This window comes from Sebastes fasciatus, chromosome 21 (genome assembly GCF_043250625.1).
Source record: "Sebastes fasciatus isolate fSebFas1 chromosome 21, fSebFas1.pri, whole genome shotgun sequence".
Taxonomy (NCBI): domain Eukaryota; kingdom Metazoa; phylum Chordata; class Actinopteri; order Perciformes; family Sebastidae; genus Sebastes; species Sebastes fasciatus.
Genome location: NC_133815.1, coordinates 3,055,684 through 3,082,327, shown reverse-complemented (window position 1 = coordinate 3,082,327; position 26,644 = coordinate 3,055,684). Strand labels below are relative to the sequence as shown.

The following is a 26,644-nucleotide window of genomic DNA, read 5'->3' as shown; positions in this document are numbered from 1 at the left end:
AAAAGAGGGACGGGACCTTTTCTTCTCTTGTATGTTCAGCGGACACGTGCATGAGTGTATGCAAGAACTGCCTAGAGAGGTAACGATTCCTTTATGGGTGTATTAGACCAATGATTGTGGAGTAGCTTGTCTAATTAACACATTTCAATTACAATTTGTATAAAAAAGAATATGTCCACATATTGAGTCTGAGTTAGTTAGCTAAAAGTGGTTATAATAGATATAATAGATAGCTAAAAAGGAATGAAATGGTTCAAATAGAGGGCTTACAGTAATTGATAAATGGTTACAGTAGATACAGTAGCTTAACATAATGAATAGATAGTTGAAATATTTACCAAAAAGTATTTGATTATATGTTAATATATTTAACTAATAGTAAAGGATAAATAGGTGAAATAGTTCCCTAAAAGTAAAGGATAAATAGGTGAAATAGTTCCCTAAAAGTAAAGGATAAATAGGTGAAATAGTTCCCTAAAATTAAAGGATAAATAGTTGAAATGAATGGCGACAAACAATTTCATTTACATCTGATAAAAAAGGTTGTAAACCCCTCAATTATCCATATGTCCTACTTTTACAAGAAACAAGAAAATGTTTTCTTAGAAAATGATTATTTTTTATATAGAACGACATAAGAAATATAGGCTACTAACCTAAACTCAGGGTAAATAAAATGTCACTCTTAGCAAATGAAATTATTGTTTTACTTCCTAAAATTCTAAATCAGTGCTTTCTTCAAATGACTGGTGTGTTTCTGTGTTTCCTGGGGTCTTACTTGTACAGCGGGATATCAGGCTCCTTGCCCTCCGTTCTCAGGGTCAAACAGCACTGCTGCAGCTGAGACTTTGGGTCGTTCCAGTCCTGGTTCAGAATGAACTCCTACAACACACAAACCAAACACACACGTGGAATCAAACTACTTATTTCACAAACTTCTTTTCAAAGAATCAGAAACGTAGGAAACAAAAATCATCTGCAGCTCATGCTTTTATTTCATTCTTGCCATGACCCTCTCTCCACCATTTTTCCTTCCCCCCTCCTTTCGCTCTCACTTATTTGCTCTCTCCCTGACTGGCTCTCCATCTGTGTCTTCACGGTGAGTACAAATCACAGGCTACTTAAGACAAAAGCCAATCCCCGGCCAGATATAAAGAGCGCCTGGGAGTCTCCCAGGTGTGCAGCCCTGATACATTTCTCTTATCCAAGGGGGACTTCTAAAAGCCCTTCCATTAACAGGGAGGCAGCCTTGTCATAAAAAGGCAGACTTTGAATCCAGAACTGTCTGCTCCTATTAATTTTCTACAAAGAGTGCTTCTGCTTCTGTTGCTCGCGCTCTCCTACTCTCTCGCTTTACTGCGCCCCTCCATCTCTGCTGTTCTTGCTTTCGCGCTGTACTTCCATTTTTCTCCTTCCCACTTTTCCTCTCTCTGGGGGGCATCTTTACCCCTTCAGCCTAAAGCAGAGAAATTAGACTGTCTTCAAAAGAGCTAGCTATACGCTACGCTCTTTATTTCATAAGGAAAGGAGCATTTATGTCCCCGCTTTTTGCCTCCTCTATTCCCATCCAAATTGGATGAAGCAGCACAGTGTGCAACATTGTGGTTTCCAGAAGGCTATGTAAGGAGACGTGCTGGCTGTTTCACAACTTTTCTCTTGGAAGTGGAAATGAGGTGCTCTCTTGCAGCGACCATGACGCAAAGCTCAGCTCCTCCAGAGCTGGGGATTCTCCCTGGAGAGGTACACCAAGACAGCAATTAGCATGGCATATCAGACCACTGCAGCAGCTTCACAAGGAGAGGTCCACGCTGTGTGGGTACATTGTGCGCATGCCCGTTTAGGTATGAGATAGTTGGTGTCTTTTACCACGGCTCTATTAATGGGAAATAGCATTCTTCTGTCTATATTTGGACAATCCGACGGTGCTTGAGAATAAGATGTCCTTCCTCACTCACATCTGGCCGTGGGAGTATTCATCACTGAAGTTTACTCCATTTATCCAACTCCTGGATCACTCCAGAAGTGGACGCCATCAACAGCCCGAAGCACTTCTCGGACCAATAGAAAAAGACTGACGACACTTGCGATTCCCATTAAAGGTCGCTGAAATAGCGATCAAAGCCTGCCGTCGCGAGAGTCATTCAACAGCCGAGCACCACTTCAGCTCTCGCGTCGATGCTAGCGCCATTAGGGCCCGGCCATTAGCTCCCCTCCTAATCATCTCCCCGGTTTCTTTCCCTTTTCTCTGAGGTGCCCGGCTGAGCGGCTCATTGATCAGGAGGCGAGCGGCGAATGACTATCAATAGGGGCTCACCTTCAGGCGGGGGAAAAAGCAGACGTTCATGAAGGTGTGCACATACTCCAGATCTTTATCAATGTAGAGGGCTGCGATGAAAGCTGCAGACGGGGAAAGAAAGACAGCAATTATAAACAAATAAAGCTCAAAAAAAGATAGTTAACTTAACAGTTGGCTCTCTTCCTGCTCCTAAAGTCAACATGAACAGAGACCAGAGGACAAACCTCGGCTGTGGGCCTCCATAGGGAGGGGTTCTGATGTTAATGTAAACAATTGGAAAAGATGGCTCTCTAGTTCCCTGCCTTTTTCCATCAAACAGTAAAGTGGTAAAGCGAGGGCCACACAGAGTTCACAGAAACATCTATATGATATATATATATAAGATAAAGCTGTATGTCAAGCTGAATTGAGAGTAACCGGCAGTCTAACTGAACTGGAAAAAGATTTGAAATGTAAGCAGTAGGTGCTGGGTGTCGTCTTCATCTCGTGGCCGTCTCTTTGTTTTCCCTCTTCTATTGGCCGCCGCTGCGTTCACTCATCTCGACTAAGACTGTGGGACATGAGAGAGGAATAATAGGTAATATTTCAGGAGGCCAGCGAGGGTCTACTGTAGCTGCAGGGCACGACTGTTCATATGCGGCGAGAGCTGCACTCATTTTCCAGCGCTGACCCTCGTCCCCCGTCCGGTGTCATCAACTCCGCTCTGGCCTCAAACTTTGAGAGATAATTTGAAAGGCAAATGATATGAAGCTCGTGTATTAAGGTCTGCCTACTGAACGCTGACCTGGAATGCTTTTTGCTCTCTTTGTTTTTCACACTTTTTCTGCCAATGTGCCACTCTCGCCTCCATCCTAATATCAGTTTGGACATAGCACATACAGCTTAAACCCTTTGCTACACTTTATTTCTCTTCATTGTGGTTTTGAAATCAAGGAACACGCAGTACAAGTTTAACATTAATACAAAGAACCTTTAACTGGTTATGACACAGTCTCTTTTGCATGTTCAACACACTGTTGTTGAAGAGCACACATTTAGCTTTGTCTGGTTGTTAGTACAGCCGTGAACAGCGCAACAAGTACCAGAGCTCCGCCAGGACATTTTAGAAAATGCAAAGTTAACTTTAGTTAAAGATAGGGACGACGATGTTGGAAAGCCAGCAGGATTTGAAAGTAGCATCGCCTCAGGAGCTCCGTCACACACATGCACGAGCACCGCAACATCGTAACTACTTCACAGACACAGAGCGGAGAGAGGACATCAACTCAACAACGCTACCTCATGACAGGTAACCGCGGCAGTGCTACTGCAGGGCTGAGTTTACTCTTCCATTCTCCAGTAAACGTGCGGCGGCGACGCGCTTTGAGTTCAGGCCGGTGCACGCCAAGGGTAGAGTACGATCAGGGAGGCATCTGATTGGTTCTTTCCAAGCGGACCGCGAGGCAGTGATTGGTAGACGTTTTTACAGGATTACAGCAGCTACAGATGACGGCTCTTCTCCGGTCCTTTTTCAGAGCTCATCAGTAACGGATCGCTGTCGGGGTGTAAAGACCATTTATAACAAATAGTGTAGACTGGATAACATCGTCAACCCTGCCTTTAAATATCAGTTTTAAAAATAAAGCAAGATTCGCTAAATTGAAGGCAAATTACTTTTGGAAAGAAGCGCCGTTGGCTGTTCGCCACTATGGTTTGCGTATGGGACTAACTAGCTTACTGCTAGTTACGCCCCCATAGTCATTTCTACACTAACGCTGCTGAGAATCAGGTGGATAGAAACTAAAGAGGAGTGAGGCTGTTACACAGCTACCACTGTTCTGTTGATAAACCCACATTGGCTGTTTTCAGTTTGTATTTTGTGATGCTTCAGTTATGAGGCTCTCTGTACCTTCCAGGCCAACTGCCCACTCCAATTTGTATAATATCTTGAAAGCGAGATGTTAAGTCTACCTAAGCGAGGGCGGTTAAAACGACCACTGGACAATGCAGATCATTTTCCCTCCAGCTCTCAATGTCTTCCACCAACCACTTATTTTACTAGGCAGATTTTATTTTATGTCTTATTCTGTTCCAAAAATCTCTTGAAGAGGAATACCACGAGCATCTTATTCATTGTGGCAGCTGTAGCTGCCGGAATCAAAAACAATGAAAGACAAAAATCACCGCTAACTGCTCCAGTCATACTAAGCACACATAGGGAGCATCTTTCTCGTGTCTTCAGCAGAGAAGTGACTGTGTTTGACATCTAACACAAAGGGAACAAAGAAATCAATAATGGTACTTCATGCTGCCGTCTTTAACTGCACATTCTGGAGAGACATGCAAGAGAAAGGTTGAGTAGGGGTTTATAAAGGTCTATAAAGATTTTCTTTCTGCAAACGAATCAAAGAGATGCGAACATACACTCCAACAAGTCAGCCAGCGTCTTGGTCCGCAGCGCGACCGGCCGTTTGGTTTTGTCGTTGGTGATGGCGAAATCCTGCATGCCCAGCTCCTCCGCCACTTTGGCCTGCGTGCGGTTGTTTACCAGCGAACTGCGGAGTAGCTGTGGACAAACAAAGAAAAGAAACGCCATGTCCACATGTCAGAAATGTACTCAAAACACTACACACAAAAACATCAAAATAAAACCCTGCATGGAATAATTCATCAAAGACAGAGATGGTAATGCAGAGTAAATGTTTCAAGGAGATTGCACGTTGCTCTGTTAAATATTACATTGTGACTCAGAGCTTAGCGGAAGACAACATGTTAGACCGGGAAAGGTACATTTACGTCTCTAAAAGGAAAAACACAAACATGTTAAATATAGCTGCAAGACGCGGAAAAGAGCAAATAGAATGAATCTGTCTTGCTGTGATGTGCCCTCTTTAACAGAAGACACGCAATTGGAGCCACACACACACACACACACACACACACACACACACACACACTAGTTGAATGAGCACTTTTCTCCCTGATTTGAAATCCATTTCAGATGTACCCCATCTTGACTCTTGGGCATATAGCTGGAGCTTTCAGTCTCTCAACGAAAGCTCGCTGGAAGCTTTTAAACAAATGACGTCACGGCCTCCCCGTCTATAAGGAACATCCACGAATAAATATCTAACTGCAAAGGTTCTTATTCAGGTTTAGCCCCAGTTCAATCCCTCTAGCCTCGAGTAGTCGGGTCTTCTGAAGAGAAGTGCAGACGCTCGAATGAAAAAAGGGGAGTCGTAATGCCGTCTGACGCTTGTCAGAAAATGGACTTGCATGTTCAAAGTGTGATCATTTGCTTTGTACCTGGTGTTACAGGGCGTGCAACTTCGCTCACACGCGCAACTTAATTTTTTTTTCAGACGCTTGACAGCTCGGGCGAAAAAAAAAAAAAAAAGAAATCCGCCGACAAAGATGTGTTATTGAAAACCACTGAACAATTTTGTCTCATGGAAATACCCATTACACAGAGTACAGTGAACATACAGGCGCAGTGTGGGGTGAGGAGTGGAAGTTATTTTGTGGAGACAAGCAAAAGAGGAAGGGGGTGAATACCTGGCTGGCACTTGGAGATTCAAAGATTGATGGGAAGGAAGGAAGGAAAGAAAAAAAATTCACCCACACAAACACAAAAGCACAGCTGTGACTTCATTTCAGGTAAACTCGGGTAAGAAGCGGGGAACAGCGTTTTTTTGAGCAACTTCAGACAGAAGAAGCAAAAAACGACGGAAGAAAGACGAAACACAGGTGCAGAGATGGAGATGTAGATGTAAAAAAGTACACGTCTGGACGGGAGAGGAGCCTGTAAAGGGTGTGTGTGTGAGATTAAAAAACAATTTTAGTGATCTTACTGTTAGATGTCCTTCATGGTGGTCGGGGAAGTGGATGAAGAGGTACTCTGTGGCCACCAGCTGCATGATGGAGTCTCCCAGGAACTCCATCCTCTGGTTGTGGCCCCTGGACAAGATGAAGCAAGGATGGATGGAGGGAGGTAAACAGAGTAAAGGAGGATTAACAAAAAAAAAGGGTTACAAAAGGATATGTGTGGAATGAAATAGTGGCGGTGAGGTGGAAGAGCAGGGGGAAATTGTGCAAAAAGAGGTAACCGGGAGGTTTTCACATGAGGTTATACCGCTACACATCAGTGGGGCATGAAAGGCATCATGCTCTCTCCACAAATCTACCAGGCTTTTAGTCTTTTAACAGAAAACGGTGAAGTCGGCTGATGTACATTTCATGGGTGGCCTCTGGGAACAGCTGCACTGACAAGCTGTGTGACAACTCGGAGGCTGCCTGAAGTAGCAGCCCTTCTGAAGAGAAACGCCACGCTTTGATTGCAATTCAAATGGAAAAAAAAGAGGAAAAAATACATGCTTAAAAAAGAAAAAAAAAGAACTCTGGTACACCTGCAGGAGTGCCTGTCAAAAATCCCATAAAAGCAGCAAGCGTGCACGCAGAACTACTTCCAACAATTCCTAGAAAAAGCTAATGGCAGCGCCGTGATACTGTACATCAGCTTCCTGCCTTGCTCCCCATCAGTGGAAGGCAGGTCATTAATTAAACAGAATTATAGATTAGCATTGCAGATGTGGGCTGGTGCTGTGCCAAGCAGGCAGGAAGCGTCGGGTGGGGGGGCGTGAGTACAAGCAGGGAGGTATATACGGCAGCAGCAGCCGCCGCCGCAGCGCACATATCCATCTATAGATATGAGCTCCTCGCAGGAGGGGAAAGTGTGAAGATGAGAGAGAAAGATGCAGAGGTAGAAGACGAGGAGGAGGCTGACATCAAAGAGGAGAAAAAGGTCAAAGTTTATTGTCCGATTTCTGGCGCTTCTGCCTTTTATGAGCCGCAGCGGATCAGAGCCAAGGAGATCTGAGCTAAAGACTGCGAAACAGCAGTTAGAGCGTCGCTAGCAGCGCTGCAACTCTCAATTACTTTAATTATTAATTCATCTCTTAGGTGTTCATAATGATATAAAACAGTGAAAAAGCAAATTCCCATGACTAGGAATTTACTTAAGAAAAGACAAACAATTAATCAATTATATGAAGTATTATCAATTACTTTCTTTCGATTGCCTAATTGGTTAATTGTTTAAGTTCTAATCAATCACTCAATTCAATCAAGAACCACAGTACTTCTGAGGAGGAACCTCACTTCCACCACTTTTCCACTAATAGATGACGGCTTGCTTCCGTAATCACTTCTCTCTCGCCCACGTTGTTGTATAAGAGGGGCCGACGAGAGGAGGGAGAAATGAATAAATTCTAGTCACTTAAACTACAACAGCAGCACTTCTGGAAGTGTACAAAAACTTTCTGCCAACTTGACATCCAAACACACGCCGCCTCTGATCTACGATACTGCTCAATTATTTGATCTTATGAGTTCATTTTAGGGCTCTGTTCGGCAAGAATATGGCGAATACGATACGTATCGTGATACAGGGGTTACGATTCAATATATCGCGATATATTGCGATACTTTTTTAAAGGGACTGTTTGTAATTTTTTAAGCGTATAAATGCACCGGGTCGGGACACATGCGCGCTCGCATATGCGCGTTCGCGTGTAGCCGCTCTCTGCCTGCTTGCCTTCACTCAGACTCGCTCCACCTCTAGACGTGAACGCGCGCTCACTCCACACTGCAGAAGAGTTAGTTTAGCTCTGAGAATATCTAGTGAATGTACAGTGGACGTTTGTGCAGAAATAAATGCTGCAGCTCCTCCAGACCAACAGAGGTTTCCCGTGTCTTGTGAAGCGACGGGGCTCTGCAACGAGTTACGTTGTCGTCTCGTTACCGACCGGGTGCCGGTGTCTTCCTGCTCTCTCCAGCTGCGGGCGGAGAGAGCAGGAAGACTCGCTGCAGAGCCCCGCTGCCTCAGCCTGCGCTGAGGCAGGAAAAGCCAACACTAGGATCAGATCTAAATCATGTTCATGGAGAGACCGTCGTCTGGTCAGCTAACATTACTGCCAAGCAGCTGAAATATAGAGTGATATTGTGTTTTTAGCTGACATGTGTCGCCTCACTGTTTTGAGCGATGCACGTTCAGGTATATTTAGAGCGAGCAGGCGCGAGCCCGACGCTGACTTTCGTTGATTTCACGGCCACAGGTGTCGCTGTTAAGAAGCATTTCTGAATGTTACAAATAGTCCCTTTAAATCTAATTTTAGGAAAACTGTCTTAATATAAAGAACACACTACCATATGCATAAAATCTGGGCAAAAAAAAGTCAAATTTTTTATGCAATTTACATTTATCACCGTCCCTGTAACATCCAACATCATAGCACGACTTTCAGAGGGCTCATACACTGAGGGCACATATCTTTGCAAATTAAATAATGTATTGACTGAGTATATTTTTGCATGTAAACTATTAATCAAAAATCCATAAAAAAATCACGATACTCAATATTTTCTTACACCCCTAATTCATTTGTGGATTATTTTTTTCCTTTTTAGTTTATGAAATGTCCTGAAATAGTGCATCGTAATTTCCCAGCCCACTGTGACGTCTTCAAATTGCCTTCGTCGCCCATATCCCACTTCAATATTCAAACATATATTGCAAAAAGGACAGTATTTTTGATAGATAGAGTTAATGCAGGGACGCAGCAGAAGTAAGAACTTGAAAAGCTTCTTTTTTTTTATTTCAGTCTGTCTCTAAGGTCCAGAAGTGAGCTTCATTAGGAGGGATGGACACTGCCTAACGCACACTCGCACATTAAAAATAATCACAGAGCTTCTTAATGAAAAGGCTCTGCCACAACACACCAGAGAGTGGTAGATCGGAGGGGGTTGGGATGAGGAGGGGTGGAGGGGAAACGGAGGCCGGTGGGACGCTGAGAGAGAACTCCCCGTTCATTCTGCTCTACATCACTGTACATGCGAACACACGTGTCAACAGGTTTGCAGCGGGAGATCCATAGCATGCATACTGTATGTGAGCTGGGAGACGGAGGAATGCCAGAGAGCGTATGCCGGGGTAGAAACAGATTGAGAAGGTGGAGCGTGAGCTAATTTCATGTACAATAGGAGGCAGAGCGAGAATAGCGGAGTGACAGGGAGAGACGAAAGGAGAGAAGAGATAGAGGGGAAAGGGGAGAGATAGAGCGGGTCAAAGAGGAATGCGTTGCTGTGTGAAGCGGCGCAAAGAGCCATGCCTTATTCACTTCAACAGCAGAGGCACAATGCTCCAGTAAGGTGGGGGAAATTGAAGTAAAGTGTGGAGCCGAGGTCTTTATTCGCCTTTGACTTTGATCTAAAATACCTTTAACAGTCCCTCTGAGGAGGAGGCGACAGGCTGCCCGCTCCAAAAGAGGGGAGCACTCCATCTTTTTAAGGCCATTTTTCCTCTCGCTTCTTAGGGAAATAGTGTTCTTGTTTCATATGTGTGAGGTTCAAATGTGTAATCTGCAGCTGCTTTCCACAAAGTGTTACTGGGGATGCAGCATAGTTTTGGGTAAAGGAGGCAATAGAAGAATGTATGGTATAAGAATACCTTTTACTACATCAAAAGATCAATATAAATTCAAAACGGTACTTCAATATAATGAAATCTCAGGGTCCATTTTAGCAGGATTGCACTCAACAGACAAAGAATTAAGTGTTTTCACTGCAGAGGACAAATATCGCCTTGGCTTTAAAGTTACAGTACAAAAGATATCAAATCTGAATAGATGAGCTGTTTAATGGACTTAATGTTAAAGTTCTTCAAATAGCATATTAGGTGAAATATTTTCACATTAGTTTTCATTGTCAGGTTGTCTTGAATCGCACCGTTTGAGTCTTGTTTAAAGGTGCAGTGTGTAGGATGTGGCAGCGTCTAGCAGTGAGGTTGCAGATCGCAACCAGCTGAGAACTACGGTGGCCGACGTGAAAATGTGAAAAGGCCAAATGGTCCTATCTAGAGCCAGTGTTTGGTTTGTCCATTCTGGGCTACTGTAGAAATGATATTGTATTATATTCCATTTCTGCCAATAGATCCCCCTAAATCAGGGGTCAGCAACCTTTACTGCCAAAAGAGACAATCTGCCTGGAGCCGCAAAACGTATTTGAGCCTTATAATGAAGGTAACACTGCCTATATTAAGTCTAATGCAGAGAGGACCCAGGTGCAAACGAGAGGCAGGACATTGAAGAATCATCTTGAGGAGAGAGTCTTGAGAGTGTGTTTGTTCTGGAAATGTCTTTCAATTACTTTCTTTGTTGTTTGCTAATTTCTCGCCGCAGAAAGCAAACAAATCTGTTCAAGCACTATTTAATTCTCCATTTTCCTCTGAGAATTTTCTTTGGAAACCTACTGTAGCTAGGGAAACTCAAGACTAGCCATTAGCTATTGAGGATTCGCAAAATTAGAGGAGAAGTGCCGGGCCGTAGACGTACGTAGGCTATGACACACAGTTCAGTTGACTGAAATGTTTAAACTTATTTTATTATTCAGTGTAGACGCTACACATGTTTGCAGTTGGAGAATGTAAGAATCACTTTAGGCCTACAACAATGATTAATGAAAGTTAAAATGTAAAACAAATATTCATTTCTATATAATTTTTTGTCAAAGTCACAGGGAGCCGCTGGAGAGGGGCTAAAGAGCTGCAGGTTGCCGACTCCTGCCCTAAATGCTACAGACTGTTCCTTTAAATACGGTATAAGTACTGTAATTGAAAACATTGGTATCACCGAACCCAATGGCAATTCATCATCATCATTTAACATTATTTTCCACCTGAAACTGGTTGCTAAATGGCATTTGAGAATGAAGCAGCAACAAGGCCTGTGTGCTAAAGTTATTACTGTTTATGTATTTGTCATAGAAAAAAATAAATAATTACAAAATTCAGAATCATTGCATTTACTGAACTTTTCATTCTGGACAACCTGAAATCTATTTAGTAAAATATAACATGCATAAATTAGAGCTGCAATGATTATTCAATTAATCAATTAGTTGTCAACTTTTAAATGAATAGTCGATTAATCAATTTGAGTAATTTTTTAAAGAAAGAAAGTCAAAACTCTCTGATTCCAGCTTCTTAAATGTGAATATTTTCTGGTTTCTTTACTTCTCTGTGACAGTAAACTGAAGATCTTTGAGTTGTGGACAAAACAAGACATTTGAAGACGTCATCTTGGGCTTTGGGAAAACAGTATTTTTCACCATTTTCTGACATTTTACAGACCAAACAACTAATTGAGAAAATAATCGACAGATCAATCAAGAACGAAAATAATCGTTAGTCGCAGCACTCGTATAAATGTTTCAACGAACTACTGTCAAAGTTGCAAAGCGAAGTGCACTTTCATTTCACAAATACTGAACTTGAAAAGAGATGGATCTTTTTTTTTCACCAACGGTGAAATTCTTGCAACACCCAGCTCTTCCGCTGTGAGAGCAGATAGGAAGCCCAGCGCCTGGGGGCCACAGCTCTCCATTTCTGCTGTCTGATAGTAGCCTCCGGTCTCCGCCGCCTCTAAACAGGGTCAACTCCCTTCCCTTGCTTCTTGTGCTGTCGTCTTATAGGTCACCCTGTCCTCTATTTCTGCATGAAGTGAAAGGCCAACCTGGGGTCCTGTCACCTCATCTGCTGCCTACCTTATTGTCTGACCTTCCTTTCTGTTATCCGAACTCGTTCTTCTCTCCATCACGACAGCCTGACCTACTTTGGTATAACCTTAGGTCCTTATGGTCAGCCGTCGCTCAGTTCCAGCTTTCAAGTGAGTCCGCTCTATTTAGGTCAACCTGCCTTTGGCCGCCAACGAGCTAATGAACATAAATTACCCTGAAAATATATCAATTATTTCCTTTTTGCTCCAGGAAAATACAATTCTGTGAAATAAAAAATGCATTAGGGTTCAATTTCCACCTTTTCCACCAAATACAGCGAGTAAAGGTTTTGGATGTGACGCCAAGTTAGAATAAAAATATCAACCTTGAGTTGGAAAGTCCTCAAAGTAAAGCTCAGCGGGAGACAAACCTCTGGACCTCTAATCGACTTCACTGACCATGAGTGGGGAGAGGTTTGACATTTAAGTGATGGATTAGAACATACACAGCAGTGTACTGTATGTGTGAATGTGTGTACATGACACACACTGACACACACACTCACACACAGAGCAATGTCCTTGTGGCAAACCTAAGCAAGCAATTACAGAGTGCAGCCTGCCAATAAGATATCAGAGGTGTGCTGCCAAGGCTAATTTGCTTTAGCTGTCAAACTCACTATTGTGTTGTGTTGTAAAACAAAGAAGTGAGCTAAGCTTCCCTTGCAGATAGCGCTCTCACACTCCGGATCAGAAACACCTCAGATTGGAGTGAACAGTCTCATTAGTGACGACGTTTGCAACTTTTTTTGAAACTTGCATTCTAACGATGAACGAGGAAGGTGAAATTGGAGCTACACAATGACGACATGTGTGTTACAAAACAGGCCAAGCCGGCCAATCAATTTCAAAACGTAACTGTAGAAGGTTTCTAACTTTACTGGCTATTGAACAAATGTCATAGTGGAAGGTTGAGAAGAAAAAAACATGTCCAATGTCAGCGCTGAATCACCAGAGCATCACTATGAAACGTTGCAATTAACAGAGAAAAACAACCCCAAAAAAATAACAAAATACAGGACTACTGCAGTATTATGCAGGACAAGAGCTAGTTAATGTTAGCTGTTAGCTCCGTGCAGGACTGTGCTGTTTACCGGCTGCTAACAGCTAACGTTAATTAACTCTCATCCCGCCAAAAACGGGAGGTGCCATTACATTATGGTGCATTCAAACTCTATTCAGTAAAAATGAGTGTTGAACGAAGGTAAATTCTTACGTTATCAATGTGTTCAAATGCAATCTTGTAAAATTAAGTTATTGGGGATGTTTTCACAGCAATATAAAATAGATAATTATAGATATTAGAAAGGGAATTCCCAACAAAAAAAACAGTATGCAAACATTAATAAAGGAGTGAAAATTGAAGTGAACATTCTTTTACTTTTGTTTTTTACCGTGGTATCAAATTGGTATCGAGAATCGTGGAACGTCACTGGTATTGGTATCGACTGCTAAATTTCTGGTATCGTGACATCCCTAGTCTAAATTCAATTTGGATAAAAACCTAATTTAAGTGAGAATCCAGGAATTCACAAGGTGGACTGAAGCATGACAATGAGAGAGAAAAAATCTGTCAAATACGAGATGTGGCTGCGATGAATGAAAAAAGAGAATTTTTAAACCCTCTGCTCAGGACAACCCAGTGAATCAAAAACCCCATTTCCCATGAGGCGCTGAGGTTATGGCCTCCCAGGTAGAGGCAGACTACAGATATGGGGACTTCAGAGTCCCTCGGGCCTCTCTCGCTCTGCTGTGAAACCCTTGGATTAGGGACTGGGCTAAAAAGCAGCGAAAGAGAGAATCTTTCACTAAGGTGCTTTGAACGTGACATTCAAGACATTACTTGTTATACAGGCAGTCTTAGTGACTGTGAGGAAATGTATAAGCTGCAGGGGGTAAACATAATGATGATGTGGGTGGAGGAAGCTGCTGCATTCACAACAGATAAAACAATTTAAAATGCTCGACGTATGATAAAACTCCCCGCATCTCAGATCGTATTATATATATTATAATGCATCATGCCTCATCACCAGTCGGGCTAGTTCTGCAGCATCCTTGCAAATTGCATCTGGCCAACCAGTGCCTCGCTTTGCATTTTAATTGGCTGTAACTCCATTATCAACAGACAAAACAGTGACCGTACTTACAGGGTGAGGTGGTTGAAGCCCACAGTCCTCAAAGTGAAGGCTCTGGCCAGAAGACGCACGTGTGTGAACAAAATGCCAATAGAGTCCTCGAAGCTGGTCAGTTTCTGGAGGACTGGAGATGTCTCAATCAGCTGCCTGTCTGTCTGAGGCTCCTGGACCTGGTCAAGGAAAAAACATAGCACCTGATTCACCAGATTATAGCTTTAAATGAATCTGCATCTGTAGTTCCTTGGCAGGTCAAAACAAAGAGAAGACAATAACAAACAGTACAGAGCAAAAACAGAAGTTATACGAGACGGAACACATCACAAATGTATGCTTGTCAGATAAAAGCAAGTCATGACGACCATAAAACAGAACTCAAGGTCAGAGAGCTGAGCAGCTTTTAACAGACTTTTTAAGTTGGTTTTGAAAGTGCTGATGGAGCTGCAGCTCCTCACATCGCCAGGCAGGGTGTTCCACTGATCTGTGGCTTTTACAGAAAAAAGCCGATTGCCCTGAATGCAGTGCGGCGAAAATGGTATTGTACAATCTCGTGTAGAGGATATTCTTGAGGATCTAATAGAATTTACTGAGCGAGTATACACAAAGTCACACAGTGGAGGAGGGGCCAAGCCATTTAACATTTTATAAACCAGGCACAAATTAAAAAATAATCTAAAATGCTCAAAGCTCAGTAAATTGTATTTCTCCAGTACCCGACAGTGACCAACATGCAATGGCTTTTTTTTAAGAGTTTGTTTGCATAAGGACTCAAGAGGTCTTGTGGCTGTTTCACCAGCCTGTCCTCAACATGTAATGCAATAAGACACATGGTAAAGGATCATAGCATGCATCTTGGCCAGTGAGAGTACAGTCCAGAAAGAGACCGTTTCTAATATGTTTAAAAAAAAATTGTTTTCATTTGTTTTGCATTTTTCTTAGGGCGCTTTCAAAAGCCAACATTTAGTCCGTTTTAAACAAATTCAAACTCGTTCGTTTGGGTAGTGGTGAGCACAGTAATCATACTCTGGCAGTCAAAGACCGTTTGCGGGAGGTAGTCTCAGACTAGTTCGATTGCGGTGAGAATATAATCGGACCCAATTGCAGAGAGTGAACCAAAATGCAGGCCTTTTGGCTTTTGTTGAGCTGGACACAGGTAAAGGACAGGTTAACATGAGTTGGAGAGGACTGACTTGGACTTCTGCAGAAGTCAGATGTTTGCTTGACATCTGGGCCGAAGGGAACATATGGAATATGTTAAATGAAGTCCACAAAAATAGTGACGTTTAGCTTGGCAGCTGCTAACTCAGCTGTTTTTGAGTGTATACAACAGTGTCATCTGCATACATTTGTAGTTCTATATCATGTTGACAGGGGAGAAATGAGTAAATGGTCCTATATTTATAATATCCATTATTTGTGATAGTATGTCATACACTATTGCATACTTTTTGCAAGTATATTATAGGTATTAATCTATGACAGAGTAAAACCAAACCAAAAGGAGAAGAAAATATGTGTCCATTAACAACCAGCGTGACCACTTCAAGAATCCTTGAACCGGAAACACAAAAAAAAAAAACCTTACTCGCTCAATGAAGTCGTTCCACATAAGAGCGTCAAATAAATTCCTTAAATGAAATGAACCTCTACAGTATGTGCTGCTTGAGGGCCTGTTTAGAGTGTGTGTTTTTTTTACTCTGCCTCAAAACAAACTCAGATGATCTGCAGCAGATGGAATCTCTTAGTCATTAAGTTTTAAGTCAAACAGCTCGCTTCTTTCCCCTCTCTCTCTCAATCTGGTGATTCAAACGGTCAATTAATATCTCTGGTGACTCAGTCGTACTGTAAGTCTCGTTTGGTCTTAAGCAGGCTATATATCAGAGACTCCTGGGCCTTGTGACGTTGATAAGTCTTGAAAGAATACTTGTTGGTTGTGAGAATCCCTGTAGATTATGTCTTTAACATCAGCTTCAGGGCTTGGTGAGTTAAGAGGTAGACGGGCTCAGCAAAAAACACGCCCCTCGCTTTGACGACAGTATTTGCTCATGTCTGTGCTCATTAGAGAAAGAAATGGTATGCTAAAAGAATATGTGCGTGCATGTTTGTTGAATCAAGAGATATCCTTATGGGTGCATTAATTAGACTGCTAGAAACATCTAATTGGTCTCTGCGTGGAACAACTGTAAGCTTGACCAAGACATCTTTTCTAAAGAAAACAGAAACATCGAGCCACATAATTTCATGTGGACATTCAAAGGGAACTAAAGCACATTTAAATTGACTCTGATAGCATGCTCCGTTCAGCTGTACATAAAGTGCCCCAAAAATAAGAATAAAGAGAGCTACATCCAAGGCTCTCCGGGGGAAGATGACCACTTTCTTCATTTTCAAGCATCTTCTTTGTCTTGTGTTTTCATGAAGAAATGAAGAGTAAACAGCTTTCTCAGAGTCTCCCATGTCAAGCCAGTGCATAGAGCAGAGATGTAGCTTTAAACCCAGTATTTTAATTGGAGTGCTGCCGGTAATGTCATGGTTCCATCTTCCGATATGTCCTTAAAAACATTTCGTTTCTGCCATTTTTTCCCCTCTGTTAATTAACGAAAGGCGTTTAAATGTCATGCATCACAACTAACGGCATCTGACGAGTTCAGCACTCACGGGTGCTAGCAATCCTTCAGGGGGAATGGCCAGCAGCAAGGCTTCAAACGAAGTGAAGAGAGGGGGAAAAAATCAACAGCAGTTGTAAAAAAAAATAAAAAAACACTTTTGAAATGGCTTCAAAGCATCACTTTCAGCTCAGTCCAGAGAGAAAGCAGAATCAGAGGCGAGGTCATTTGAGGCCCAAAAAGCCTTGACGCTCATGTATCTCCCCAATAAACCAAAGAAAAAAAAGTTGAAATCCACACTCAATGACGTTTTGGTAAATTATTGTGGAGAGCCGGGGTTGATGATGCGCTGGTGCGAATCGAGCGAACACGAAAGACATAAAGATGTGCCGCCTGTCAACCATGAAGCATTCCACTGCTCTCTGTAAGGCACGACGGTGGCGAGGCTAATGTATGCGTGTATGCCAAAGACGGGTGTACGCATAATTACCCACGCCATGGCGCGCTGCCATTGCCATCCACTCAAACCTCATTAAGACGGCTCCTCTTTCACCTCCGTTTTATCATCCTCGTCTTGGTGGGCAGGAGAGGGGGGGAGGGGTGACACCTTGTTAATTCTCAGCAACACTTTTGGGCGTAGTGTTCTACCCTAAACTCCTGAGGGCCTTTCATCAATTACAGAATAAATAATTAAATAAATAAGGATGGTTTTTTTTCCTTGTGTGAAACTGCTTAGATTATATCATCTCAAGCCGAAAGGTCAGGATGCTATCAAGCTACCAAGAGGTTGGCACAATTTAACAGGCGTTACCCCACTGGCAGGGGACCACCCTGAGGAAACCTCAGACACGCGCAGTGTGTGGTAATGAGGCCGCGGCTCAGAAGCGGCTAATGACTACTCATGCAGCACACTGCGGAGGTTCCCCCCTCGCACCATAGAGCGGTTGTTGGGCTGACCTCGGGGCTCCACCCTGACCAGGGTGCCCACCGCTGGGGCCTCCGCTGTGCAACTCACCAGGAAAATAGACTGCTGGATACAATGGGTTTATTCTGAGCACTGAGCAGCTCAAACTAAAAACATCCAGGCGCTCTGTGGAGCTTCAGCATTTGGGGATGAAAAATAAAGAGGTGAGGAGGCAAAGATGAGGAATCATACATATATATATAGTGTCTACACACATAAACAGAAACACAATGTTATTTTGGGCCAAACATGGATATGCAAAAATGTACATATGAAGACGCACTCATGCACACGCAGGGGGATGAAGAGAATAAACTGCTTAAAGACGAGTCTCGGCATCCACACAAAGAAACACTTTCTCCACACAAACACATCAGAGAGAAGGATGCCTGACGGTCCCTGGAGGCCCCATGTGATCCGGGACTGTAATCCTGTTATGGCATCTTTGATCTCTTCTTCCAAATCCTAATTTCAAACAAACACTGTTGATATGTTCAATGTTTCTGGGCAGATCATGCAAAAGCAAAAGAACGGCAGAACAGAGGGGAGAGTGAAGAGACGGAGAGGGGGTGAGTGCAAAAAAGCACCATGATGGAGAAAGGAGAGAAAGGAGCAACGGGCGAGGAGGAAGAGAGACGGAAGGAAATGAAAAAGCGGATTAGGGTCTCGACCAAAATGGAGAGCAGCGAGACACGGCAGCAGAACAATGAAGACTAGTGGAAGGCTACTGGGGGCCTTGTGACAGCTATAAAGAACTCAGTCAGCCTCAGGCAAAATAACTAACAGCTTGCCCACCTCTGTCAGCAGCACACACACCAGAAAAAACATACATTCAGGCTGGAAAACTTCAAATGGGAGGACGCTTTTTGTGTCTCGGGGGTTTGAGGTGAGTTTTAATGGGAGGCACACCTAGCCCAAAATAAACATCAATAACAAAACATCTCTCCACCAACCTGCAGGGGGTGTGGTGGGTAGTGCAGCCAGACCTCCTGTAGGCCCTGCAAAGACACAAAAGGAGGGGAAGAGAGATGAGCAGTTAGAAAGGAATTACAGCATTTCCCCTTGGTGTGAGGGTCATCTATGCAAAAAACTAATTAAATTCTAACAATATACATTAACAGTATAAATAAACATAATAAATTATAAAAAAAATATTTCAAAAAATAAATATTGTAGCAATTACAGCCTTGTTTGCCCCACAAATAATTAAGAACAAAAACATTGCATGTAAAAAGTGGATTTTTAAGCATTTAAACATTAATTTGGTTGAATTTCATCAGCCTTGCACACCTTCTGTGATGCAATGGTAGCAGTAAATAGTTTTTATTGGCTACTCTGATGGACAGGAAGCCTTTATACTAACACAAAGTTCTAATTTCAGCCTGCACATACACTCACCGGCCACTTTATTAGGCACACCTGTTCAATTGCTTGTTAACACAAATAGCTAATCAGCCAATCACATGGCAGCAACTCAATGCATTTAGGCATCTAGACGTGGTGAAGACGACTTGCTGAAGTTCAAACCGAGCATCAGAATGGGGAAGAAAGGGGATTTAAGTGACTTTGAACGTGGCATGGTTGTTGGTGCCAGACGGGCTGGTCTGAGTATTAAACTGCTGATCTACTGGGATTTTCACGCACAACCATCTCTAGGGTTTTACAGAGAATGGTCCGAACAAGAGAACATATCCAGTGAGCGGCAGTTGTGTGGACGGAAATGCCTCGTTGATGTCAGAGGTCAGAGGAGAATGGGCAGAGTGGTTGGAGATGATAGAAAGGAAACAGTAACTCAAATAACCACTCGTTACAACCAAGGTATGCAGAATACCATCTTTGAACGCACAACACGTCCAACCTTGAAGCAGATGGGCTACAGCAGCAGAAGACCACCCGGTACTAGCAAGGTGTACCTAATAAAGTGGCCGGTGAGTGTATAAGGAAAAAAACCTGCGCAGACTGTTGTAATGTGAGCTTCAAGTAAGATGTCTTTTGACAGGCTTATTATCCTACGCATCTATACAGCTGATTTGTATGGATGTGTATGATAATAGCAATGTGTTGTCTATTAGAGCCACCAGCTGTAAATCGCCCAAGACAGCTGTAGCTAACGAGCAGCATGGCTCTTCTGGCTCCTGTTTATTAAAGCGAAAGTAATACATTTTTTAGCCACTTGGGGGCGGTGGAACAAGCTGTATAGAAACATTGACATATTATTGATAGATAACATTTGACTATTTGGCTTAACATCCAGCAGATATTGAGCAACCTTAGCATTTATTTGGAGTCGTGTTTTTTAGACACATCGAGGAATATATTTTCAGTATTAGCTCAGATTTGCTCCGCTAACTCCGAGGGGAAATTCTGGATCTTTAGCAGCTAAATACTCCACTATTTTCACCAGCTAGTTGCTAACTTTGGTGCCGGGTAGATGTACGGTAGAGTCGGTTTATCAGAGCTTTTTTGCTGCTTGCTGCAAATAGAAATGTGTTAACGAGAGTGCAAAACAAATTTTCAATCATAAAACCAAAACAATGTGAAACAAAGATGTTGAAATGCTTTAAGCCGAGGAGAACTGAGGGTCATAAGTCTGTGTGGATTTGTTCCTCTGAGCAACTCCTTTCACATTACCCATAGTCATTTGATCCATTGCTAATATAGAAATATGAATAAGTGCGGCTTTAAAAAAGTGCCATTATTGGTGGTAATACGCCAACTGAAAAAGCCTCTGAGACTTTACTTGTCAGCCTTGACAACTCGCTCTTCGCCAACAAAAGAGACGGCAGCTCTGCCTCACAATTTAACACATTAATGATGAAGTTTTGTTATTTATGATTGTGCCGCGGACAAAAGAAAACTGAGATTGCGATGATGCGCCGCAGATGGTTCTGTGTCAGGGACGCTGTGCATTCCTTCAGTCCATCAGGTGCCATCAGCAGCCCCAATGGGGGGCGGTGAAATAACAGCGAACGAGTCAGCATCTCATTTTCAGCCCAAGAGGTCTGTCTATCGACCACCCGCTGGGGAGCGGGCTGGGGGGTCTGTGGGATGTGGATTTGAGCGGAAGGCGAGGGGTGTTGCGGTTTGAGGGGTTGGTGGGATTTGGCTTTGAGAGGTGTGTTGTCTCAGGAGACACACATTGACAGTGCCGGACTCCTTTTTGCCTCCCCCCCTGCCTGTGCTGAGAAATATGTGCAAGATCAACATGTTTCCTCAACCCTGATCTGAGGTTACCACACAAGATTGAATGGTAGAAAAGACCGAGGCTGAAAAATAGACAGCACAGAGAGAGAGAGAGAGAGAGGGAGTAGTAGCTGTGGCTCTCAAGTTGTTGCCAAGGACAACGCCAGTCAGAAGCAGTTTTGGGCCTGAGGTCTAATGTTGGGTGAGTCATAGCGGTGATAGAGATGTGGCAAGGGCCTCTAAAGTACAGTATCACTCAGGTGTTTAAAAGGTTCAAGGAGATAAACCTTTAAAATGCGGCACTAGCCCAGGGGGGGGGGTTGTGTGTGGTCAGCGGCATCGAATGGGCGCCTCATCTCCTCAACCCACCCAGCGGGCATTCGCCTTGAGCGGCCGATGAAAAATTCATGAAAGTGGTCAATACATTTGAGCAAATGCTTCCTTCTGGTTGCTTGTCTCTCGGTCCGGGACTGGAGCTGAAAAGCGCTAAGTACATCGCAGGTATCAAGTCGACACGGAGCCCGCTTGCGAACACAACACGGGCTTTCGACGTAGTGATTTATCCGCTACGCGAATTGACGTAAAATGCACACGAAAGTGATGCATCTAAAACATGAGATACACGTTTGTATTCAGAAAATGAGGGAAAAAAAGAAGAAAAAGAAAAACAAAAGAGAGGAAGTGAAGCATACACAAGTTGCTTCGGTTTGTGATCGAGGCTTGTGATTAAAATCCGTCCACAGGGCGCACACGATCCGCCCACATGCTGTATATAGACCCGAACAGCTAATGTTTCAATTACAGCTATTCCAAAGACAAGGCAGACAATGATTAAGCCAGCATCGAGTGGGGATTTAAGAATAACAGGTTTTTTTTCTCCCAACTCTCTTTCTCTCTCTCTCTCTCTCTCTCTCTCTCTCTCTCCCAGCACGAGGGAAGGTATAATTACTGGGGGCACAAATCATCATGTGCAGCAGCTGAATCTCAGCCATTTGGAGGATGGAGCTCTTGTGTTACAAATAGAAAAAAAAAGAAACATATGCAAACATGTTTATTTGAATGTCAACGGCCAACCCGTAACGAGAGAAAAGCTAAATGAAAGGCAACTTGGTGAAACCTCCTCTGATCTCCGCTTTAAGGTGGGCTTCAATCAGCGCTTCTCTAACCCACGGGGGAATGCACACACTCAGGGCTCACAAGCCAACCGTGAATAGTCAACACCACTATACCCTCTACCCACACGCTCTCTACCCACACACACCCCTGGGATTGTTGGCCGTCCGTGATTGGGACATAATGGTGCTCTTCTCTGACAAGGTCCAATGCTCCTTGACAAATTGGTCTCTAGCTACGGGCTGCCAATCAATCCATCAAACGTAGTAGTGCAGCGGAGGAATCGATAAGAGATAGCCTCGCTAATCAATACCAACATAAAAGCAGGCCTAAGTCCAAAACAGAGGCTTCTGTCAGCGGATGGTCAAGGTGATCTTCCAAATATGAGAAAACTAATGTAGACTCTTTGATGGAGTCCATCACGTGATTTGATGGTGGAGGTGAAGAGCACAACTTGTACAGTTCCTATGTGAATGGAAAATGGCTGGTGAATGTACCGATTAGTAGTGCTGCTCCATCAGAGTCGACTAAGCGGTCACTTTGTTCTTAGTCGATCAAGATTTCTTAAGTCAATTATTTTTTTTTAATGTTTTTTTTTTAGGGCTGTCAATCAATTAGAATATTTAATCGCAATTAGTTGCATGATTGTCTATGGCTAATCGGGATTAATCGCAAATTAATCAAAATTTGTATCTGTTCAAAATGTACATTAAAGGGAGATTTGTCAAGTATTTAATACTGTTTCCAACATGGGAGAGGACAAATATGCTGCTTTATGCAAATGTATGTATGTATGTGTTATTATTGTAAATCAATTAACAACACAAAACAGACAGATATTGTCCAGAAACCCTCACAGGTACTGCATTCAGCATAAAACAATATGCTCATAACATGGCAAACTGCAGCCCAACAGGCAACAACAGCTGTCAGTGTGTCAGTGTGCTGACTTGACTATGACTTGCCCCAAACTGCATGTGATTATCATAAAGTGGGCATGTCTGTAAAGGGGAGACTCGTGGGTACCCATAGAACCCATTTACATTCACATATCTGGAGGTCAGAGGTCAAGGGACCCCCTTGAAAATGGCCATGACAGTTTTTTTCTCGCCAAAATTTAGCGTAACTTCCTAGCATTATTTAGCCTCTATTGTGACAAGCTAGTATGACATGGTTAGTACCGATGGATTCCTTAGGTTTTGTGGTTTCATGTGATACCAGTATCTTCACTCTTGCTTTAAAACTGAGGCTACCTACTACCAAATAATTGAATAGTCTACAAAAGCGTACCAGTGTTAGTCGACTAAGAATTTCATTGATTGAGGACAGCCCTACTTATTAGGAATTGGGGAATGTGAGTGGGAGGGCTTATTGGGCGTGTAAGGGTTGGGTGAGAGTCAATAGAAGAGTGGGATGGTTCGTGGTTTGGTTCTTGTTATTGTTCATATGTCCCATCTGTCAAATCACAGACCAGTTCACTGTCTATTGTTCACTGTACTGGTGTAAAATCAATAAAAAGAATGTGTGCATGCATTCATTCTACAAACCAAGGATACCGTGGAGAAAGCATGCGCACTCTCATTCAAACACTGGACATATTGGCTGTAATTGTCACACGACAAAGCACACAAATTGCACAGATATCAACAGAGAACAGAAAGCGACATTGGGGGGGTTGAAAGGGTAAAGAGCAGCCGAGTGAAAAGAGAAGTGGAGTGTATTGTTTAACAGGGAAAATAGAAACGCTCACTCATTCTCAGAAAGGCTCGTGCCCAGTGGATGTTCTTTTAAAAAAGGGAACACAAATGAATAATGTGTGTTTATGCAACAAAAAAAAACTATCTCCTAACAAAGACAGAGGGGTTACTGCTGCTGCAAGCCAGTGAGGTGACCTTAGTATGGAGGGAGCTGTCAGTCAGCCTTTCACCTGTATGTGCATGTAAGCCTAGCACACTCTACTGGTGTACCAAGAGACCAGAGCAAGATCACAGTAAGTCATGATTATCACATAGTTAAAACCTGATTTACATGCAATTCATGCAAAAAACACTCAGTACAGAATAAACTCTTAACAATATCAAAATGTGGAGAAATTGTTTAAATATTCAAACCGTCTTTGCTCGAGTCGGTTGAAAGCGAACCGCTCTAAAACCCTTGTTAGGGAGTGAGGGAGGCAGGAAGATAGATGCCACACTACCAATAGTGACCATCGCAGTGCCATGGTGAAGAAGATGCTCAGTTGTCACAGCAACCTTGGTGTTTGAGGGTGCATGCTTGTTGTGGTGGTGTTAATAAAAGCCAACAGATTAGCCCCTGGGTAACTAGGGAGATCATCATTATGGTGATTGCTCCTCAAAAAGAGGCACTTTCCCCCCTCAGGACGCCAGTGACATCTTTCCCCAGCAATATTGCACCGCCGTGGAGTCCAGGTTGGGAGCAATCGAGCAGCTCCCCCCCGAAGAAGATGCTTCCTGCCTCTCTGCTGATGCTTTAATAACCTCCACAGTAACATCATTAGCAAATTAGCATCTATTGTTTCCTCCGGGCTTCTGTGTGCAATGAAGCTAGATTCCATCCCCGGCAAGAGCCCCGTTGTTTGGGAACTAGTGCCAGCTAAGGTGATATGTTGAGAGGAAAAACAAGGGGACGGAAATAACTGTTGCGCTCCAGCCATGAATGCCATACCAATTACGGAATAACAGAAAGAGGGAGAGGGAGAGGGGGGAAAAAAACGGGGCCACTGTTTGTCTGGCTGGGTCTTGAGGTGGAAATTACATGCATGCTTTGTCTTAGGTAGTCAATTCTGAATTCCACCTCCGGAGTTGCGGAGCTTTTGTGTTGACTTGTCATAAGAGGACTGGAGCAAAAACATCTGTGGGGGTAATGACATCCTGGAGTGTTAGAGAGAGGAGAGAATGGAAAGGGAAGACAGAGAAAACAAGAGGGAGCAAAAAGAGAGACACCAGCCAGCATCCTGTTGTTGCAGAGAGGAAAAGGAGGGCACGGGATTGATCACCCATGTGTGAATGGAATACCACACCGACAAATAGGAGCGGCAAAACCTTGCGAGGTGTGATAAAGAAAAGTGTAGTCCTTCAATTTTTGCTTCTCATTAGTTTGGTAATGTGCTGTGTGAAGACCCATTCGGACGTGTTAAGGCTAGAAATAGAGAAAGGAGTCGAGTGTTCCTGCAGACCATAGAAATGGATCGGTCCGTCCATCTCTCTCTGGTCTGGCTCCACAACTCCCCCCCACCACCACCCTCACACCCATCATCACACCACCCGGCTGGGGTTTGGCTTTCTGGTCTGTGTCCATCTGTCTCCTCTCAGCTTTGTATGACGGACCAGCCATCAGGAGGATTCAGCAGGGGGTGACAAGCCACACTATTTCAATCCTCAGTCTGCAATGTCTAAAAAGTCTTCAAACGCAAAGTTGAAAATATCTCAACTTTGTTGAACGTCTCTTGGGAATCTCAGTCACGTGCAACCTCACCAACATGCTCCCTCGGCATCCATCGTTCTGTACTGCATTAAGTGTGTGATATTACAGTAGAGCTGAGCAGATTGACTCTATTTAATGACTTTATTGGTATGAATGCTATGTTCTTCTACAAAAAAATATAATTCTTTCTATATTATTATTACTCCACCTCCACATTTTCAAAGTAGAGACTTCATTCAAACAACATATTCAGCTCAATTAGGACATGCCGTCTTTACTTTTATCATGCATACCTTTCAGAAATATACAATGTTTTCTCGCAAAAATTTTCCTCATTCAAATGAAAGTTCAAATATGACATAAAATCATACAATTTCAACCCTTATCTACTCATTCATACATTTATGCAGAAACTCCATTCAAACTACACAATGTTCCTTTCATCTTTCATATATTCTGGGTATTATTCAACATTTAAATCCCATTAAAGCTTTTTTTTTTAATATTCAACCTTCTTTGAAGCTTAGTAAAAAATGCCCTTCTCAGATTTTTACATGGGTGTGTATTGGATGGAGTGTTCGGCATAACGAGTAGGTACTTTTAGTTTTGGTACTTTGCCAATTTGGGCTGTCAATCGATAAAAAAATGTAATCGTGATTAATCGCACATTTTTAATCTGTTCAAAATGTACCTTAAAGGGAGATTGGTCAAGTATTTAATACTCTTATCAACATTGGAGTGGGCAAATATGCTGCTTTATGCAAATGTCTGTATATATTTATTACTGGAAATCAATTAACAACACAAAACAATGACAGATATTGTCCAGAAACCCTCACAGGTTCTGCATTTAGCATAAAACAATATGCTCCAATCATAACATGGCAAACTGCAGCCCAACAGGCAACAACAGCTGTCAGTGTGTCAGTGTGCTGACTTGACTATGACTTGCCCCAAACTGCATGTGATTATCATAAAGTGGGCATGTCTGTAAAGGGGAGACTCGTGGGTACAAATAGAACCCGCTTTCATTCACACATCTGGAGGTCAGAGGTCAAGGGCCATGCCAGTTTTTCGGTAGTGGCTAGAAGGGAACCAGCAAACTGGGGAAACTCTCGCGAGACTGTGAAGGTTAGGCATTGACCTTGAATAGTTAAGGTTAGGGCAGGTCGTCGGGCAGTGAGTCTCAAGAGTTTTTGCAGATCAGATTTTGCAATTTGTGGGCTTGGAGTGTTATGTAGCCTCTTTTCATGACAAGCTAGTATGAAATCATTGGTACCAATGGAATCCTTAGGCTTCTGCTACTACCTCAAAAT

At 43.0% G+C, this 26,644-nt stretch overlaps 1 protein-coding gene across 2 annotated transcripts in view; it reads right to left on the bottom strand.

The window, feature by feature from the left end:
- drosha (drosha ribonuclease III) overlaps window positions 1-26,644 on the bottom strand; it is a 112,122-nt gene that overhangs the window by 14,535 nt on the left and 70,943 nt on the right. For both annotated transcript variants that reach the window (XM_074622200.1, XM_074622201.1), the window contains exons 24-29: window positions 18,542-18,586; window positions 14,034-14,191; window positions 6,127-6,232; window positions 4,700-4,841; window positions 2,315-2,397; window positions 779-882 (exon numbers count right to left, since the gene is read on the bottom strand). In XM_074622200.1, coding sequence (XP_074478301.1) covers window positions 779-882; window positions 2,315-2,397; window positions 4,700-4,841; window positions 6,127-6,232; window positions 14,034-14,191; window positions 18,542-18,586 — 638 coding nt within the window. The remainder of the gene's footprint in view (window positions 1-778; window positions 883-2,314; window positions 2,398-4,699; window positions 4,842-6,126; window positions 6,233-14,033; window positions 14,192-18,541; window positions 18,587-26,644) is intronic.